This window comes from Agelaius tricolor, unplaced genomic scaffold (genome assembly GCF_023055355.1).
Source record: "Agelaius tricolor isolate 1412-34295 unplaced genomic scaffold, bAgeTri1.0.p SCAF_7, whole genome shotgun sequence".
Classification (NCBI taxonomy): domain Eukaryota; kingdom Metazoa; phylum Chordata; class Aves; order Passeriformes; family Icteridae; genus Agelaius; species Agelaius tricolor.
Window position 1 is genome coordinate 20,845,934 of NW_027269267.1, and position 18,842 is coordinate 20,864,775.

Sequence of the window (18,842 nt, forward strand, 5' to 3'; positions counted from 1 at the left end):
CAGAGCATCAGTGTGACACAGCTGCCCACGGGAAGGTTTCCTTGGGAGAATTATGAGCACAAAACTGATCCAGCCACAGAGATAAGCACAAGTGGCTGCTATTGTCATCTCGGATAATTACCTCCAGTGCTGCTGCTGCACACCCTCAGGTCTCCACCCAAAAGCAACCGCAAGCAAGAGGAGTATCTTGGAAGAAACAGGCACCGAGGCTTGTTATAACCTTAGCAACAAAGAAGTTGTAAGCATTTTCCTAGCTAGTGCACAGCAAATCACAGAATGGTTTGGGTTGGAAGAGCTAGTTCCTCCCCCTGCCACGGGCCCAGATACTTTCCTCTAGAACAGGTTGTTCAATCTTTTGTTTTCATTAAAAACAGGTTACAATTCAAATACACTTACACATCATCAGACACACTGCATCAAACTCTACGAGAAGGAATTTAAAACAGTGTAACATAATGAGAAAAGTAGAGAATCCAAATGAAAAATTAAATGCAATTTTGGTTTCAACCCTAAAGATTTTGAGTTATTTTACTGCCAAGGTGGTCCTTATGAAGAGAATGGATAATTTTAAGAATTTTTCTACACCCCAGAGAAGGCCACACAAAGAGAGCTTTACCTCCCAAAACTACTATGACACTGAGCATAAGACTAAGAATCACCAAGAAGAGCAGGATGTAATACAGTATTCAAAACTACAGAGATATGACATTAAGCATAATCATTTAATTATAACTCGCATCTAACTTATCTCAGTGATTTTTTCCAGAGCTACTGAAGCTATAGCTAAGTTCTTAAAAAAAAAAAAGGGGGGGGATAAAATATAAAGCATCACTGAAGAAATTCCAACACTATCCTCTATAATCTCAGAAGTCATCTGGAGTTCACATGATAAATGAAAATATTGTACTATTTCAGAGAAGGACTCGATCTCATATCTTATATAAACATTCTTATGATCATGAAAACAGGGATTCAAAGCTGTGTTTAACTATCAACAAAGCCACATATTTTCATCTGAGTATCCTGCAAACACAATGCAATACAAAACAAAACTCAATTTTTCCCTGTACATTACTTGAATGGCATCAGTCAAAACTTTCATTGCTCAGTTGCCCTGTGACAACTTGACAGATTACAGATCCTATGATTTAACAGAATTTACTCTGCCACCATACAACTCCAGCTTTTTGGTTTTGAATCCCAATGTAGTTTTCTGTTTCTTCAGAAACTCTGAATGGACAACATACTAAAAAGGTCCATCAGTTCATAATCCAGCTTTATTTCTGATCTACCTTCTTCCAGGTACACTGACACCGAGCCAATAACTTCTTTCGCATTGAGCAAGTATCTTTTAAAAAAAACAAAACAAAACAAAAACCAAAAAAAAGAAACCAAAAAAAAACCCCCAAACAAAGAAAAAAACCCACAAAAAAAAACAACAACAAGCCACCAAGCAAGAGTAAACATAAGAACAAAGTTCCAAGAAGTTCCAAGACATACTGCTTAAAGGGTAGAATAAACTATTACTATTATTTCAAACATGGCCAAGTCTTCAAGTTTCTTAATAATAAAAATCCATTGAATTTTGGTCTGTGTTTCAATTTCCTTGAGTAAAATACACTTTGTCAGTTTTTAAGTAACTCTGGCTGTTCTCCAGCTCCATACTAGACTTTCAACATACTTTTAATAAACTGGAAGCTTGTGTCAATTGTCAGCACCAGGATTAAAAAACCTGCCAATTTATGGTGACTGCAACCTTGGCTGTAACATCCAAAACTTTGCACTATCCTTTCTTTGATTGCCACTGCATCATCCACTTCACATTAAGACCTTGGTCTCTTCTTGCCTTGGGGGGGAAGTCCCCATCTCATGTGCACAACCCACACTGCATTACTGAGGTGCAATAACTGAGGTAACAGCTTACAGGTTTGGGTTTTTTTCCCATTTCTTTGAGAACAAGCTCCAGCATTCAGTAAGCAAAGGTTATGAACTTCAAGATTTAATTTTAGTATGTAACTTTGAAACCTTTCAAGAAACTGGCATCCATTATCAGATTTTTGGTCAGTTCAGGAAATGGATCTGTGAACATAAATCAAGTAAGAACAAAATGCATTTGAACTGCCACTTTTTTAAAACAAAAAACCTCAAAACCAAACCCCTGAATATGCTGGAGGTCATAAGGTGTTCCTGCTTTCCTTCCAAAACTGCAAGCTTTGCATAAGGTACTCAAGAATGGAAAATTCCTTTTCTGACACTGTACATTAAAGCTATCTCTGCTGTTAAAAATGCCTAACTACTCCTAGTCATGATCCTTCTGCCTCCACTCACAGCCTAACCAGAAAGGGAAATAACTCTCAGAATATCTCAGAAAGGAGACACATTTTTCTAGTGCTTTACTAAAATTTAATCAGCACCTGGACAACTATCATCAAACACTACAAAACATCCCCTAACCTTGCTACACACTTTTGTCCTCAAAACTAAAGCTGGATGAGATGTTTTAGCTGCATGACTCACAGAGATAGAGAAAAAACAATGTGCTCTCTTGCGTACCAAAATTCACAGGATACTTTTTCAGGTCACAGTTTGTTATGTGTACTCTGGCTTTGAATTAAAAAAACCAGGCTGATTAACTTCAAATACAACTACAAAAACATAAAAGTCACAGTTCTTCCTGCAAGCTCTTGAGTTCCTATTCATTTGTATTTAAATTTATGGAATAGAAAATACAGGCGTCATTTTGTTGCTCTTATTTACATATTACACCTTTCTAATGAAGTAGTAGCTAAGCCATGGTTTTACAAAAATCATCTTGTGTCCTCATCTTACTCCAAGATCCATTTCAGTAATTAACCACAGGTGGTATTAACCACTTCACTAATCAAAGTTGTTCAATGCTTCCATTATGAGATCATATTTTCTTTCAGTGGTTGATGAATTTCCCATAGTTCAATTAGTTAGGCAGAAACTCTTCACTGTACATGTAAGATTCAAACATTGATTTTTCTTACATTTCAGCTGAAATGGTTCACCCAGTTCCAAGAAACAAACGAAGAAATAAAATTATGAAAAGAAATCTTTATGTTAAGAAGTAAAATTGGCAACTACATTTGAAATACTCTTAGTGACCCCTGCTTTAGGGAAAGAAGTAATCACACAGCATCCACAATGTCATGCCTTATGTCTCTTCACCTTTGGAAGTGCCCAGCTATTAGAAGTCTCAATCAACTGCAAGTCCTGAGAGAAGGTCCTTCACATTTTGTAGGCTTTGGCCTTTAAAGGCAAAACAAGCTTTGGAGATTGGTAAAGAAATAGCATAGTGAAAGAACAGGTAAAGAAAGAAAATGTTGGCTATTTAGTGGAATTCAGAATCACTCATGTAGAGAATGACAAGGGAAAAAGACTTTTAGGTAAGAAGAGGTAACACTCAAATGGTTTAAAGGAAATTCAGAAAAGTCTGAGCCCAAGCACCAGAAAGAAGAAGAAATTACAACACAGCCCCTCCAGAACCTGGAGACCAGGTTCCTGAATCCAAACATTCCTTTGGCAAAGGAGATATCTAAACCTACTGGACAAGGTACCCCAGTCACCTTCTAATGCTGAGTCCCACAGGAAAATTAGTTTGGAAAATGCAGTTCAGCTGATAAAATTACATAGATACCACTAGGACATCAGTTTTCTTTTGCTTTTTCTTAAAAAAACAGTAAGTAAAAGAAAAAAAACCCCAAAACTATTACAAGTATATAAAATGTAAAGACCAAATCACTCTGTAAAATTATTTCAGATTTCTGTAATTGTTACATATACACAACCCTAGCTCAGATTCCTTACAACCGTGCAGAATAACATGCAAATGCTAAATTTAATGGACAAATAGAATCATAGAATGGTTTGGTTTGGAAGAGACCTTAAAGGTCATCTAGCTCCAAAACCCTGGCCATGGGCAGGGACACCTTTCACTAGATCACATTGCTCAAAGACCCACCCAACCTAGCCTTGAACACTCCCAGGAATGGGGCATCCAGAGTCAACAGATTTAAACAAATCAGAAAAATTAAAAAAAAATATTCAGTGCAAAGTTCAAAAACATTTTTTAAAGCAGTAATTACTAGCAGCATGGTATTGAAAGGTATAAAACAAATTTTCTTTAGTATCAAAACAAGAGGCCCAAAAAACTTCATAGAAATTTCTCCAAATTCAGAAGAAAACTTCGCCATAAAAAAACTGCAGCCAGCATCAATCAAATGGAACAGAAACTTCCAAAGTTTTAGGCAAAGAAGTCCCTATAAGAGATGCAGACCCAGCTATAACATGTCATGACTTAATTTAGTGCTGATTTCGCAAACATGCTCTCCTAAATAACTAAATGTCAAGTATTTTTTGGTAGTCAAAAATAAAACAAGGCAAAATAGTTTTCTTTTTACAGTGATATTAATAATAGTTATGCCCATTCTGTCCTCAGAAGAGAGGTGAACAAATTTTAGATTCAGACTGCTTGTTAATGAAAATTCAAAAGTTAGGAAACAAAAGATAATTCTTTTCAAAATTATTTTGGTACTTGAATTTCATTTTCACTGGAAGTCAGCTGGACTAAAGCCTGTTAGTCACTGCAGAGCATGTGACTGTATACCACGATATTGCCACTCCCTGCTGCTCATCTCCACTCCCTCTAATCAGTTAATTAAATTGCTCGTGCAACATTTCCCCAGTCAGCTTTCAGCAAAATAAACCAGGTTGCTAAAGACTCGATGTTTGCAGCAATGGATTTAAGGTGGAGCCTACACTAGCCCAACACCTTGAGGCTGAAATGCAGGGTGATGGCACCAATTGACACAACACAGACAGTAGCCTCCAATTACTGCTAATAATGTGCAGACAAACTAAACTTTTTTATTTTGTCTGCAGCTAGAAGAAAACATGCACATGCTCCCCTCATTCTGCTGAAACTTGTATGTTGTGCTATCACCTTAGACAATTGATGAAACCATCATCAATCTTCATCATTGACAGTATCTTTCTATTAGAGAGCTGTAAGTGTGTCACAATCACCAGAAATTGAAGAAAATTCAAGTGGTCAGCAAGGATGCATTTTGGCTACAAAAATATATTTCCATATGAAGTTTTATTATCAACAATTGTTTCAAATGGCTGGCTGACCTACTATTTAAGTAGTCCACACTCTGGGGTTTTTTTGCCTTGCACTCAGGTGCTGACTCACCTCACTCCATTCATCTCTTCTACTTTCTGAAGCACCAAAAGCATCTGTGCATTTTGGCTAAATACTGGGTTTAATTTTGTAAACACAGACCTAACCGCACACTTTGGTACATTACTCATGATGAACATTGTAGATAAAACAATACTTTGTGCTTGTGTCTGCTGTGAATAAAAATGAACAGAATCACATAGTTGTAGCCTTTTGACACAACTCTGTGTACCCCAAGGGTTTTCAAATGTCTGTTTTCTAGGTCTTAATAGAAAGACTAGAAAGTTTTTGTCACTAATATTTCAGCCCTTCTGCATCACGTCTGTTTCATGAGAAACAAGACTTCTGTGAAATAGTATTAGTTCTATTCATCACCAGAGGCAAAGCAGACACAATTCCACAGAGGTACATAAGCAACCCATGGCAAAAGAGGTAATTCATTTACTAGATCTCCCAATTTTCAATGCAGTGAATTTCCAGCTCTTTGCTCGGACAGGGCTCTGTGATGAAGCTTTGCCAACTCAGACCCCTCAATGGCTTCAAGGGAGCAAACAACCACCAAAGAGCCACATGCATCTTGACTTGCATATTCTGATCACCGGCATCTCTGACAGAACAGGTCACAGCTACAGTGTTTGTTCAGATGATGATTTCCTGAATCAGACAGGAGACATGCAGTTGAGCAACAAAAGACCTGTGGTGCACCCCTCCCTACCAAGAGACTGAGTAATTACAGAAACTCCTCAGGTCTCCAAGGCGTCAGAAAAGGCACGGCTCTACTCCCTGCTCTTGATAGCTATCTTCCACAGCAGTCAGGAAAAACACCAAGTTCCCAGAAGGTAAAGAGTGTAGGAAAAAACTTATTTTACCAATATATCACTGGAGTTTCCATTCTATAAGTAGGGGAGCAAATTGTTTTATGTTACCTTTTATAAAACAGGATAAAGGGAAAAGAAGTACAAAAGTTCTATTCTAAGAATACATAATTTAAAAGGGAAAAAAATTACCTCAGAACTTAAAAGCTGTGTTCTACCAATTTTTTGAAATTCAGGAGAAGCATTATGACATGAGAGTTGCGATTAAGAGAATTATTTACATCATATCTCCCACAAAACAAGATACTGTTTTTTAATTTTACAGGAGCCTTTCTATTTGGAAATAAAGGCATTTGACCAAAATAGTTATGTAAGAAAAAGATTAAAAACTGTTTATAAAAGCTGTTTTTTAAAGCATACAGTTCTCTTAAGTCTTGAGTTAAACATAATTATTATTTTGAATAGTTAACAGACACATGAAGCTTCAAGTTTTCCCTGCTATCCTAAAATTCTTTCCACATATAAACACCCAATAAAACACTACTTTATGTCAACACAGCATGTTTGTATCTTTCTTTTACTCGAATGAATGGCTGTGAAATGGATGTTTTGCTACTCCATTAAAAAAAACCTGCAAATGTTTCTGCTGAAAATCTAATGTTCTGCTTTCTTCTGGGTCAACAAAATATGTATTTGTAAAGAAAAGAAAAAAAACTGCAATACTGTAATTATTGCATTATCCAGAATCCAAATACTCATCAGGAGCTGTATAATTCACTACATCAGATATCAGCCAGCTAAACACCCACAAGCCCATTTTTGCATGTAATTTGTTTAAGAAAATTAACACACTGATGACTAACTGACACTGTGTAGGAAGCACTTCACTTCCTTTGTCATTAAATCATGTTTCTATGATACTATCCTAAAACTAGAGTATTTTAATGAAAAATACACAGCTTCCCAATAAAGTATTGCTATTCCCAAACAGTATTCACTGAATCAAATCAGAAGCTTATTTCCTAAAGAATGCTGACTACTTTATATGTATTTGGGAAACTGGGAGACACTGCTTTATTTCATAATTTATGTGGAAGTCTTCAAAGCAACTGTGTAGCAAAGAATGTTTTATCTCAAGAGAGAGAAAAAAGTCCAAAACAATCTGTTTGTATAGCTTTGTGAAGGTTTTTTGAGAGGAAGCATATTTTACTGAAGAGGAAAAGTACTGAAACTGCAATTTCAAGTACAGCAGTAGGTACCTGTGCATCACTTCTAAACAAATTTACTGGACTTTCATGCTCCCCATTGACAGATCCCTCCCTCCTTCAGCTATCCAGACTTGACTGCAACTCCATTACAGAGAGAATATTCTAGAAGGACTGAGGATGAAGAACTTGTTACTCTAAATTTAAAAAGTTTGGCCATTTTAAAAGGCTCTGGATATTTTTTCAAGTAAGTTTCACATGGATCTTTTTTCATTAAAAAAAAACCAAAACAAAACAACAAACCCAAACACTCAAAGCACAACTTCTAATGAAGTTCATGCATTTCCATTATTAAAAAAAAAGCTTAGTTCCAGTAGGTTATGCTGCAGTTTCCATAAAATCAAATTGAATTCACCCTACACACATCAGCAAAAGCATTCTTAGACTCGCTGCCAAACTGCTCAGAGATGCCTCTCTGCTCTTACCAGAACATTAAACATCCAGTTGTTGTAGATTACACAAATGCACAGCTAAAGTCTAGAGTATTTTCTGTGCAGTGAGTACAGAAATGATCTAAAACTTATAAACATGATTGACAGAACAGCAAAGAGCCTGGAGCAAAGAAAAGATCCAATAAAGCCACCTACAATCACAATTATAAGAACACCCTCAATCATGATCCATTTTCCTTCTGAAAGGTCACTCAACCAGAGAAATGACTGCAAGAATGGATGAACCTGCACTGTTACTAGCTATCCAAAGGGATACAGCCTCTCAACACTGAAGTAGATTTCCCAACTATGTTACCCATTTCTAGCTTCCAGACACTAAGATTTGGCCCATCCTTTTTTGTACCATCTTGAAAAACAGGCCACTCTACATCTTTAAAAAAAAAATCCTCATTATTAAGTACAGTTCTTCAGAAAATCTGTATCTAAGAAATGTGATAATGTGTTTCCTAGCTCATATATCAGTTAATAGATATTTCTAAGCAAGTAAGAGGAATTTAAACATTTCAAATAACCTAACAATTTAGAAATGGACAGATTTACATGGAGAGAAAGCAGGGCTGGTGGCAGAGGGGAAGTCTTCCTTTCTATAAGGGGTAAGGTAGGAGAAGTACAGGGACAGGATGTGAGGCATTTCCCTCAGTGCCAGTACTACTGAGCTTTTGACTAAACAGCTCAAACCTTTCAGTAGATTTCGGCATTTCATCAAGGTTTGGAGGAACTTTGAAATAACCACCTCTTTTCTATCATCAAACACTCAGCTCCATCTGTTTCTACTCTAAGAGTCAACCCAAGAATTGTGTACCTGACAAAAGCTATTTGGTTTCTCAAAGCTGCAATTTGCTGCATTTCCAGCATTTACCAGCAAGCTGGCTCTTTCTGCCTGGGGGAGTCCAGCACACCACAAAGACCTTCAGATACACAAGAAGGCCACTAAAAAACCCCCCAAAAATCACGTGGCAGATGCCATTCTCTTATCTGCAATAAGAGATCTGTGCTTACCAAAAATGCCCTGAATTATTCAGAGACTGAACACTAATACTGTATTAATTTACAGAGAGAGGAAGGAGGTTCTCTTCTAAGTTCATATTTGTTGTCCTTGGTAGGTAACAACTCTCCCCTGATCAGCTTGATAAACCAAAATGAAAAGCTATGCTCAGAAACAATCAGAGAAATAAACTCTTAAAAAATATTTTAGGTATAGGCACACATGCACTGCAAATACAGAGGTGTTCTTGCTCAGTAATATTTCACCTTACTACAGGCACCCACGAAGATCCAGGCATGTGCTGAGGAACCAGGGGCTTCCTCAGATTCTCACACAGTTGACAGCAAGTGGCAGGCACCTCCAGAAAGCAATTCAGAACACTTAAGTCCTGCCTAATTTAAATACTACAAAATACTTTTCAAAACTATCTCCTTCTAGTAAACATTCATCTTAAACCCAGATGAACACCAGTGGAAGTCTCCTGCTTGGCAAAACATATACAGAGGGTACAAACACATTCAGAAGTCCATCAAGTTGATTTTTGAAAACTGATTCCAGTTCAAAACTTTGTAGACTATTCCTGTCACAATGAATTCATTTAAACACTAAACATTCAGTTACTCATTCCAAAAACCTTACATTCTCTCTTGCTTGTATATGACCATATCTATGAAGTTAAGAGTACAAAAATTACAACTCCCAATAATTCCCCCCAGAGTAGCGATAATATTCTTGGAGAGGGTATGAGGGGATAAGGAGAGCACAGCATACTTCCTGGATAACCCTTAAACTGAAAATAAACTTAAACTTAAACCCATAAACTGAAAATATTATGCTACATGGAGTTAGAAAGCTTCCAAGATTGTTTCTTACCTTAAAGATAAGCAACCTACCCCACACACACACCAAAAAAAGCCCCCAAAGTAAAAACAAGCCCAAACCCAAAAGTGCAGAATTATTTTAAGTTTTATACAGAGACATCAATACCAAATAGGTTCAAAATAAACAGCTGAAAGCAAGTCCTCATAGATTAAATGAAGTCTTAGTATAACTGCATTAATTTTTACTTTACCTGTGAAAATCTGCAAGCACTATATCTCTTAAATGCACAGCAAGTAAAAAATCTCCTTAATATCTAGGACCTGTCTCAAACTTCCATGACAAACTGACCCACACAACTAGATCCATATACATATTACTTATTCTATGTATAGATTACAAATGCATAGGAAGACGAAATACAAATAGCTTTTCTTAAGAAGAAAGAAGCTCACATTTTATTAAATACTGCCTTTGTTACTACCAAACAGTTGTTTCCTCTAATCTATTCACAGCCACGTTTCAATTCCCATTTACCTTATTCTTTCCACATTCCCATACTTTAAACACTCATTAAGCAGAGAGCACACAATGAATCAAGGTCTGCAGATAAAAATAAGTACAGTCTATTGAGTAACTGAGTAAAGCATATGTAGCATATGCATAAACACCACACATACCCACACTGGTTTTCCTCTTAAAAAAGAAACAAAACCATAAACATGATGGATATCTAGATAATAAATTGCATTACTGGCAAATCTCTGATAACAGCAAGCAACAACTAGAGGTATCTTGCAGATCTCTTATTTCCACACTGATGTCTATGAGAGCATCCAAAATTCATACTGAAAAGCACACATTAACATATGTATGAACTAAGAACCAGAGAAGTTTAAATTGTCCTTTAAACAGACCACACATTCAAACAGTCAATCCAGCTCTCTCACTCCTATTGCAGTAACTATTCCCACAAAACACACAATTCTTCTGGCAGACTCCACAGACATGAATGATTCTGTTTGTGTTTTCTTTCAAACTAAAAAATCATGATAAATTTGACAGTTTTTGCCCAAGTAGCTGAAAGAGGGAAATGCAGAGGAGATAAAAAGCAATTTGGAACCAACCAGTATATCCAAGACTTAGAAGTTCACTTGTTGTAACAAAGTTTCTTAGTTCTGATTTTAAACAGCACTCTGAGTCCTCTGGCAGATTTTTCCCCTGAAATGTAGTGTGAAATGCACAAAGGAGGACTGCAATTTCAGTACTGCAAGTTTACACCATTAAACCCCACTCTCACGCTCTTTGACTGCTAAGCACCTAACTCAACTGACTTGAGACTTCTGAAGTCACAAGCCTTTAAACTATCCTTTCCTTTCAATGCCTTACAGTTTTTAGATCACAGGTGGCAATATCCAACATAACTTTTAAATGCAATTTCCAAAACTGGTGCCATTTCAACTGTTAAAGCCCTCGCAAAAACAAAACAAAACAAATCACCAAAAAAAACAAAACAAAAAAACCCAAACAAACAAACAAAAAAAAACCCCTGCAAACCCAACCTCCCAAGCTTCAGACTTCCACACCACATATGAGGGTGGTGGTCTCCACCATTCTGCCAGTCAATTAACAGTCATAAAGAGATCATTCACTAGCCATTAAAGCACTAAAATCGAGACCATTCCCTTCATCAACCAGCTTACCAAATTAAAAGCAATAAGATCTTCCTGCATCAAAGCAAGCCAACTCCTCTCTTCCAGTAATAGAAACCTGGGATCTAATAACCAGCCTCCAAGGAAAGCACCACCCAGAACAGTTTCTACAGCATTGAAAAAAAACCCCAATTTTTAACATATTTGGCAGGGGGGGAAATATAAATAACAACATGATACTATTTCAAGCCTAAAACATTCATTTTAAACACATTTCCTAGTACTTCTCAACTATCAAATTGAGCAACACAAAAGGATCCAACTCAGACCATAAGCCCATCTTGCAAGATAAACTGAATATACGTTTCAAAAGAAACACAGAACATGATCTGACACATTCTTCCAAAATTGTTCACTATTACACTTGTTAAAATTCTGACACATACAGGTCAGTAATTCTACTTGGGTTTGATGACCAAAAGAAAATGAACAGAAAACAAAACAGAATGAATAATCCTCCATGTATTATCTTTCTAGAAGTGAAGGAAGTGAATGAAACTTGTTGGGATATGAAGACCTAGATTAGAATTCTTTCTTGGCCACAGTACAATGCCTCCTAAGAACTTATAAATCAGCTATTTACACAAATGGCTGCATTTAAGTTGAAGCAGTCAGGAATTTCACAGGATTACTGCTAAATGCTGGTGTTTCTGGACATCAAACTTCACAGCCAAATTTAAGAATTGTTAGTGTCTACAAACGGTGCAGCTGACCTCAAACACCTAACTTGGGGGAAGAAACTGGCATTTGTGTTTGATTAGGGTTTTGTTTGTTTGTTTGTTTTTTTGTATACAGTATCAATAAAGCTCTTTATTGATATTGTTGCAGTATGGTGATGCAAGTAATTGCTTTTAGTTACATGTTTAAGGCCAAAGAATAAAGAATTACCTAACTAAAACAGCAATCACTTACTACTGAAACAACAAATTAATACAAGTCACATGGAGAAGTCTTACAGCCAATAAATAGAGAAGCGTTTCTTTATACAATTTAAATGATTGTTAGGTTAAAAAAAATACAATTCACACATAACCACAGACAGGAGCACATTAGGAAAGTGCAGTGGAATAAAGAAAATAAAAGTTCTGAGTCTGATACTCCTTTTTAAAAGGCAGCACCTCCAGCTGGGGCATGAATTCAGCACTGATTCAGGAGACAAGAACTCTATCTACTAAATCAACAACAAAACTTCTTGCAACAGTCCAGGTTTCACTTGGAAATCTTGCTGAAATACCAGCCAAGCTCAGCCTTGATTAGACTGCAATGAGCTCATAGCTTGAGGAGGTATAGCTGTGGGCTCTTGTAAAGCTGATACTAAAGAGAAATTCATTTAAATGATGCATCAATCTTTCTTGAAATGCATGAACTAGAATGTTCTCATATTTATTAATGTAATATGGATAAAGCTGACTGCAGAACAACTTCAGAGTTCTTAAGGATATTGTTAGTACAGGAAGTGAAATGACTCTCTACCCACCACCCACAATCAATAGTATGATTGACACTGCAAGTTGGGCATCTCAGATAAGAGCACTTTTAAAGTAAAAGTAATCAAGATAATGCAGCTATGGGAGATTTTCAAGAGATTCACTCTTGAGCACTCTGACTTTTCATTTTCATTATTTCCAATAAGACCTCCCTCTTCAGATGTTGTTTCTTTAAAAAAGAGGAAAATACAAACTGAGGCTCCTGAGACTTCTAATTATTGTCCTCTAAGTTCTCATTTCACCTTTTGTTGAAATATGCATGGTGCCATAAAAAGCAAGTCCTTTCTTTTAAGATGTCAAATTAGGCAAGAACAAGCTGCCTTTGGGCAATTTTTTTTGGAATGTTATCACACACACATGCAGAGCTCAGAAAAAATGTAAAGTATTTTTTTAAAGGGACATTAAAAAATAATGGTATGCAACACAGTGACAATGCTAAAAGACTTTTTTCTTAAATATTAGCAACACCATTTGCACTTGGGTGGGGCAAGCTTTAGACGACCAGCTATGTTTAAAGATCGAGCAAGCTGTATCATGTACCATTTTTCTCTGTACCTATTGCAGCAATAAAAAAAAAGGGCAAGGGAAAAAAAAAATTTAAAAAGGCTTGTGCCTGGCAGGTGAACTTGATACTCTGCCTACCTGGTTCTATTTCTGGACTATTTCTCCAAGTCTTGTTTCAGGTACAGAAAGAAAAGCTACTGTGAATGGGGAAATCTGCCCACCCTGAAAGTGCTGGGCCCACTGCTGGGCACCAGCAGTGTGACTGTGCACTGACCTCTCGGGGCAAAGCACTTCCCTCACGGCATCAATCATGGAATAGTTTGGGCTGGAAGGGACCTTTAAAGGTCATCCAGTGCAACCCCGCTGCAATGAGCAGGGACAAAACTCCAGCAGCTGAGCACACACTTACACCTCTGGTAAGGCTGGACACATTTTCTCCTCTTTAGCTTGCCTTGCTTTTTCTGATTATTGGCAGTTTGGTGGATCAAAAAGATATTCTTGTTTTAATTGACTTAATTTCTAAAAAATTCCCAAGTAGTACTTGCTGCCAGTATTTGCCCTAGACTCCCCCCATGATACACCTGTAGTAAAAAATTTCCCTTCCTAACAGCAAGTGAAATAGCCACACAATCAGAGAAATGGAGAAGTGTATTACAGACGAAGTGCTGAAAAGTGAACACCATATATTTACTCATGAATTTTTCAATTACAGTATTTTTTGGTGCTACTTCTCCGGCAGTTGTGCCATATATGCTAAAGAAAGTGGCAAATATTTACAAACACAGACTTCTCAGCATTTACATAAAGGTGCAACTTTCTTCAAAGGCTCATCTTGCTTTTGAGACTGTAAAAGCGCAGCAGAGACAAGCAGAATTTTAGAAATCCCCCTTAAGCAGCTGCTATCTGAGACTCCATTCACACCTTGTCACATTCCTTGAAGAGTTGGCAGTTGTCGTCATCCACCCTCACTTCCCCAGAGATGCTCTGGACTAGAGTGAGACAGAGCTTTATAGCCAGCTAAGGCTGAAGCACAGATTCAATCCACAAAACCAGGAGTTTTTCCACAGCTGTCCTGAAGGATTTAGTCCACTGGGTTTTCCTGGCTCTCCCACTGACCAGCCATCAGTCTTCTGAGAAGGAAGGACACATGCCACAGAGAGAAGCACTCGTGAAACGGCATCTCCTCATCCTGGCAGTCCAATGATCCTCACTCAGGAGCAGGGTAACAAGTTCAGAGCTCTCTTCAGCTGAGAGGAGACAAACCTTACATCTCCTGCAAGGAGGGACTGTTTTAACCACTCTCTTTTAAAATATTCTTCCCACCACTAGAAGCAGTACAGTAAAAAAACCAAAACACCATGATGGGTGGGCCAAATCAAGGCGGAAAATTTTGCAGCTAAAAAATCATAGTTCTGGGCACACAAGTTTCAGTCCCTGGTTTCAAAACTATTTCTATACCACTGTATCCAACCACAGCAAATAAAAATATACTCAAAAATTTAAACCCAAGGATCCAGGTTCCCCTCTTATTCCTAGGACTGTACGGATGGACCCAGATTGCTCTTCCACAGAGCAGCACAGCTGTGTGGTTCCACTTAATTATTCCCTTGCAACAGACCCAGTTTAAAAGGTTCCCAGGCACAGACACTTCTCTCCACATACCACTGCCACATCCTCATGCCACAAATATTTATGCCTGTTACTTAATACCTAGGTAACATTATGAATAAGCATCACTGATCAGTCTTTAGATGTAGCACTTATTAGCCACTACCAGAAAGGTGGAATTATTTGAATTGGAACTTAATAGCTAGTGCATATATAGCTCTGTTCTCTTTTTCTCAAATGCTCACGGCTTTGCTGTTCTCTAATTCAGGACAGTGGTAAGCAGCCTCCTTAAAATGACACTCCTGCAGTCATTTTTCACCCTATACATTTGACACTGACTGTTGTTCCTTGAAAAACAGCACTAGGGAAGTGATCTAGAAACAGATGGTTTGAAAAGTTCTCACTGGGAAAGTTCGTAACACAGTTGTTTCAAGGGTGGGAGAAGGGAACCAACTAGAAAACTCACAACAAAACCAGATGAAAAATAAGATTAGTGTAATTTCTGTTGTGGATAAACCAGGACTTGTTGACCTCTGACACTCTCTGGCACTTCCAAAATGGGAACAGGCAGAGTCTGGAGGTCTTGGAGACAAAAGCATATATATAACTTTCTGACAGATCTTGAGCAAAATGTGCTTTGCTAATGTGACTTCTTTTTCACTACAACATATGGATCTATTTTCATGTGCTTTCACTGTGCAACATGAAAGCTGTCTTAACTGCAAAAACCAACAATTACTGAGAATGGGGGCTCTTAAGTCAAAACACATCCAGATGAAAAAGAATTTCTACAAAACGTGAAGCATTTCTTTTAACTTGTGTCCAGTACACTGAGAGTAAAGCTGTAAGCATACAAGGACAAGAAAAAAAGAAAAGGAAAGGGAAAAAAAAACACAAAAGAGAAAGAAGGCAACCAGATAGTGCATATATACCCAAGCATGTCTCTCTACCCCGTGCATGGATTTGGTCACTACCCACAAGACCTTTTTGTTTAAAGAAGAAGGGACAAACAAAAGGCTATCCTAATTACTTAGAATTTGCAAGTGCAACGGCAGCGGAGGAAACAGCCTCGGAGCCGCGAGTTTCAGTCTCCATGCCCTCCTGCGCCAGGAGCCCGGAGGGGAAGGAGGGAGGGACCAGCCCAGCAGAGGGTTTCGGGTCCCGCAGTTACCAGCGCCCACAACGACGGCGCCGGCTTTTTACTGGGGCGTACGAGCGGCCAGAAGCGGCGGCTCGGAGCCGCCACGCTGCCTGCGCCCAGCAACCTGTTGCCCCCAGAGCTGCCGGGATGAGCCCCGCACGCTCCGGTACCGCTCCCCGGGCGCTGGCGGCGGCCGTGCGGCCCCGGCCCGGCGGCACCTGCGCTGGGCGCGCTGCCCCGCGGTACCTGCGCCCCGGGCTGCGGGCAGGCGGCGCGGCCGGGCTGTCACCGCCGCGGGCACGGCAAAATGGAGCCGGCCGGACCCGCCTCCCCCCCGCACGGCGCCGCTCACCTTGGTGATGATGAGGGGCTCCCCGTGCTCCCGTCCGCCCTTCACCGTGAAGCCCCAGGGAGCCCCGCCGGTCAGCTGCACCTCCACCAGCTTGTAGCCCTCGGCTGCCCGCTGCTCCACCATCACCATCACGGGCCCCGGTTCCACCAGCCCGCCGCCGAGCCGTGGGTCGCCGACGGCCAGCCGCTCCCGTCCGCCCCGCAGCCCCACGTCCTCCATGGAGCGCCCGTCGCCGCCGGGGCTGGCTCGCCTCTGCCGGCCGCTCCCCGGTGCGCGCCAGCCGGCGGCCGCCCGCGGAGCCACCTACCCGCCCCGCAGCGCCGGCCGGCCCGGCCCCATCGGCGGCGAGAGAGGGCTGCTCCGCCCGCCCCCTCCCCTTCCTCCTCCCCCGCAGCCCGCGGTATTGTCTCACGCCGAGGCCGGAGCCCGGCGGCGAGGGGGGGCGGCACCAACTTGTGGCAACTTGGCGGCGGGGCAAATGCCGCCGAGTACCGCGGGGTGCTGGGAGGAGCGCGGCGGGGAGAGGCGCCCCCGCCTCCCCTTCGCCTCGGCAAGAGGACGAAAGCCGCGTTTCACCAGCGGGGCAGCCGCTCGCCCCTCCCAGAGAGCGGCAGCCCCGCAGCGCGGTCCCCCGGCCGAGGAGGAGGAGGAGGGAGAGGGGAGCAGCCCCGGGCCAGCCGCCAGACAAAGGCAGCAGCGAAAAGGTCCGTGAGCCCCGAGTCACCCCGCGGCTGGGCCCGGGGCTGTACCCGGGTCACCCCACCGCACGCAGGGGCGGCCGCGCCTCCCCTCCACCCCCGTTCCCAAACAAAAGCGGCGAGCAGGTGGAGGGTGGGGTGAAAGGGCAGCCGTGAAAGAAAGACCCGGCCCCCCGTCCGGGCAGGGACGCCCCGCCTCCGCCGTGCCAGGCGGCGGGGGGCCGGGGCTGGGAGCGCAGAGGGGGCCGGCTCTTGCCGGCTCTTCCCGTCTCGCCGCGGTGTTCGGGGAGGGGGAAGCCGGGCAATGCGGGGGGCAGGTCAGGGGGAGCCGAAGGAAGGAGGAGCTTTCCGCCGGCCCCTCCCGGCCCGCGCTGCCTCCACCACCTGTGGGGCGGGAGGGGCCGCGGGCTCCGGGCCGCGCTCTCCCGCCCGGCCCCTCTAGCGGCAGCCCCGCGGCACCGCCCGGCCCGGCCCGGCCCGGCCCCCGCCGCCGCAACGGACGGGCCGGGCCAGGCACTGGCAAGAACCGGAGGGAAACACAGGTGAAGCTTTCAGCAAAGAAATCCAATAGAAAGGAGATTTGGAGTCCCAGATTTTTAAAAAAGTTTGATGGCAGAGTGCGAGGCAGGACTAGAAGTGCTAATCTGAAGGCAAATCTTGGATGGGAAATAAATGCAGGGTTTGGGTTTGCCTGATGCCTTCTCTGAGTTAGTGGTGAGGCTGGGAGTGAAATACTTATTGAGATTGAGAATACTTTTTTTGCAATTCTCGAGGTTTAATTGAATCACTTTATAGGAGGTTTCAGTGCCTTAAATCAGGACCAGGCTTGAGTACCCCCAGTGTGCTTAACACACAGTCCTCCTTGGCATTTCACTGAAAGACTAGTGAACCTCAAGGTACTTTTTCATGTGATGAGCTGTCTCATGGAGGTGCCTGGTTATATGCAGTGGGATTTTACAAGTTTGTGTGATGATGTAACAGGTCACATATTTTGCGTTCTGAAAGTGAATCTTGGGGCATTCTGATTATGTGGTTTGTTCCTCTAACTCCTGTTTCAGTTGGTTTATTTCTCATAAAACTCTCCTGCCTCAAACTAAACCTTTTTTTTTGTTTCTTTTTTTCTCCCCTACAGTACTTCTAGGATTAGCTACAGGATGTTTCTTCAATACCTAAAGAAAACTTTGGGTTCAGAACACCTGAACACCTGAGGTGTCAATCCCAGCAGCAGATTGGAGAACATCTAGAAAAAAGAAAAATATATGATTAGGTTGATTTCTGTTCACTTGTGATTAAGGGACAGAAGGAATAGTGGAGGGTGTACTCAAACTCATGCATTCTTTTATGAGAATCCTGCAAAATACAAACCTTGTACCCAACCTAGGTATTGCATCAAGTTGTTTAAGGTCTCTAATGACTCACAGATCCTCAGTCAGATTTTTTCTGCAATTATTTTCTGTCATATGGGCAAGCATAAATATAAGTAGTTTTCCCCATGTCCTGTCTCTAATTCTTGGAATCTGAAACAAAGTCTTCATTTATATTTGTGTAACACACACCAAGTTGTCTTCATAGCAATGTGTACTCAGTAACATATGGCTGGAAGTTTTAAGGAGCTTCAATATGCAATTTGTTTTCTGCAAGTGTGATAATGAAAGGAAGATACAGACTAATTATTTAAACTTTAGTGTATCCCCAAGTAAGCACATTGCAATGAAAATTAAATAGTTCACATCACTAATGAGAAGAGCAAACACTACTAGCAAAAAAATGTCTTCTCTATTTATATCCCACCTTTTTC

At 40.9% G+C, this 18,842-nt stretch overlaps 2 protein-coding genes across 6 annotated transcripts in view; one reads left to right on the forward strand and one right to left on the reverse strand.

The window, feature by feature from the left end:
- The window catches only part of SHROOM2 (shroom family member 2), a 117,012-nt gene extending 100,304 nt beyond the window's left edge, over window positions 1-16,708 (reverse strand). For all 5 annotated transcript variants that reach the window (XM_071430564.1, XM_071430565.1, XM_071430563.1 and 2 more), the window contains exon 1: window positions 16,347-16,708. In XM_071430564.1, coding sequence (XP_071286665.1) covers window positions 16,347-16,565 — 219 coding nt within the window. In that variant the 5' untranslated portion in view covers window positions 16,566-16,708. The remainder of the gene's footprint in view (window positions 1-16,346) is intronic.
- Window positions 16,564-18,614, forward strand: LOC139591897 (circumsporozoite protein-like). Its single transcript, XM_071431124.1, has 2 exons — window positions 16,564-17,050; window positions 18,177-18,614. Exons 1-2 carry the CDS (start codon window positions 16,564-16,566, stop codon window positions 18,215-18,217), a joined length of 528 nt encoding a protein of 175 aa, XP_071287225.1. The 3' UTR covers window positions 18,218-18,614.
- The last annotated feature ends 228 nt before the right edge of the window (window positions 18,615-18,842 follow it).

Bases quoted from the DNA above. Each gene is read 5' to 3' on its own strand.
- LOC139591897 (XM_071431124.1), top strand. From the start codon at position 16,564: ATGGAGCGCCCGTCGCCGCCGGGGCTGGCTCGCCTCTGCCGGCCGCTC. The intron at 17,051-18,176 runs GTCCGTGAGCCC...TCTCCCCTACAG, and splicing joins ACAAAGGCAGCAGCGAAAAG to TACTTCTAGGATTAGCTACA.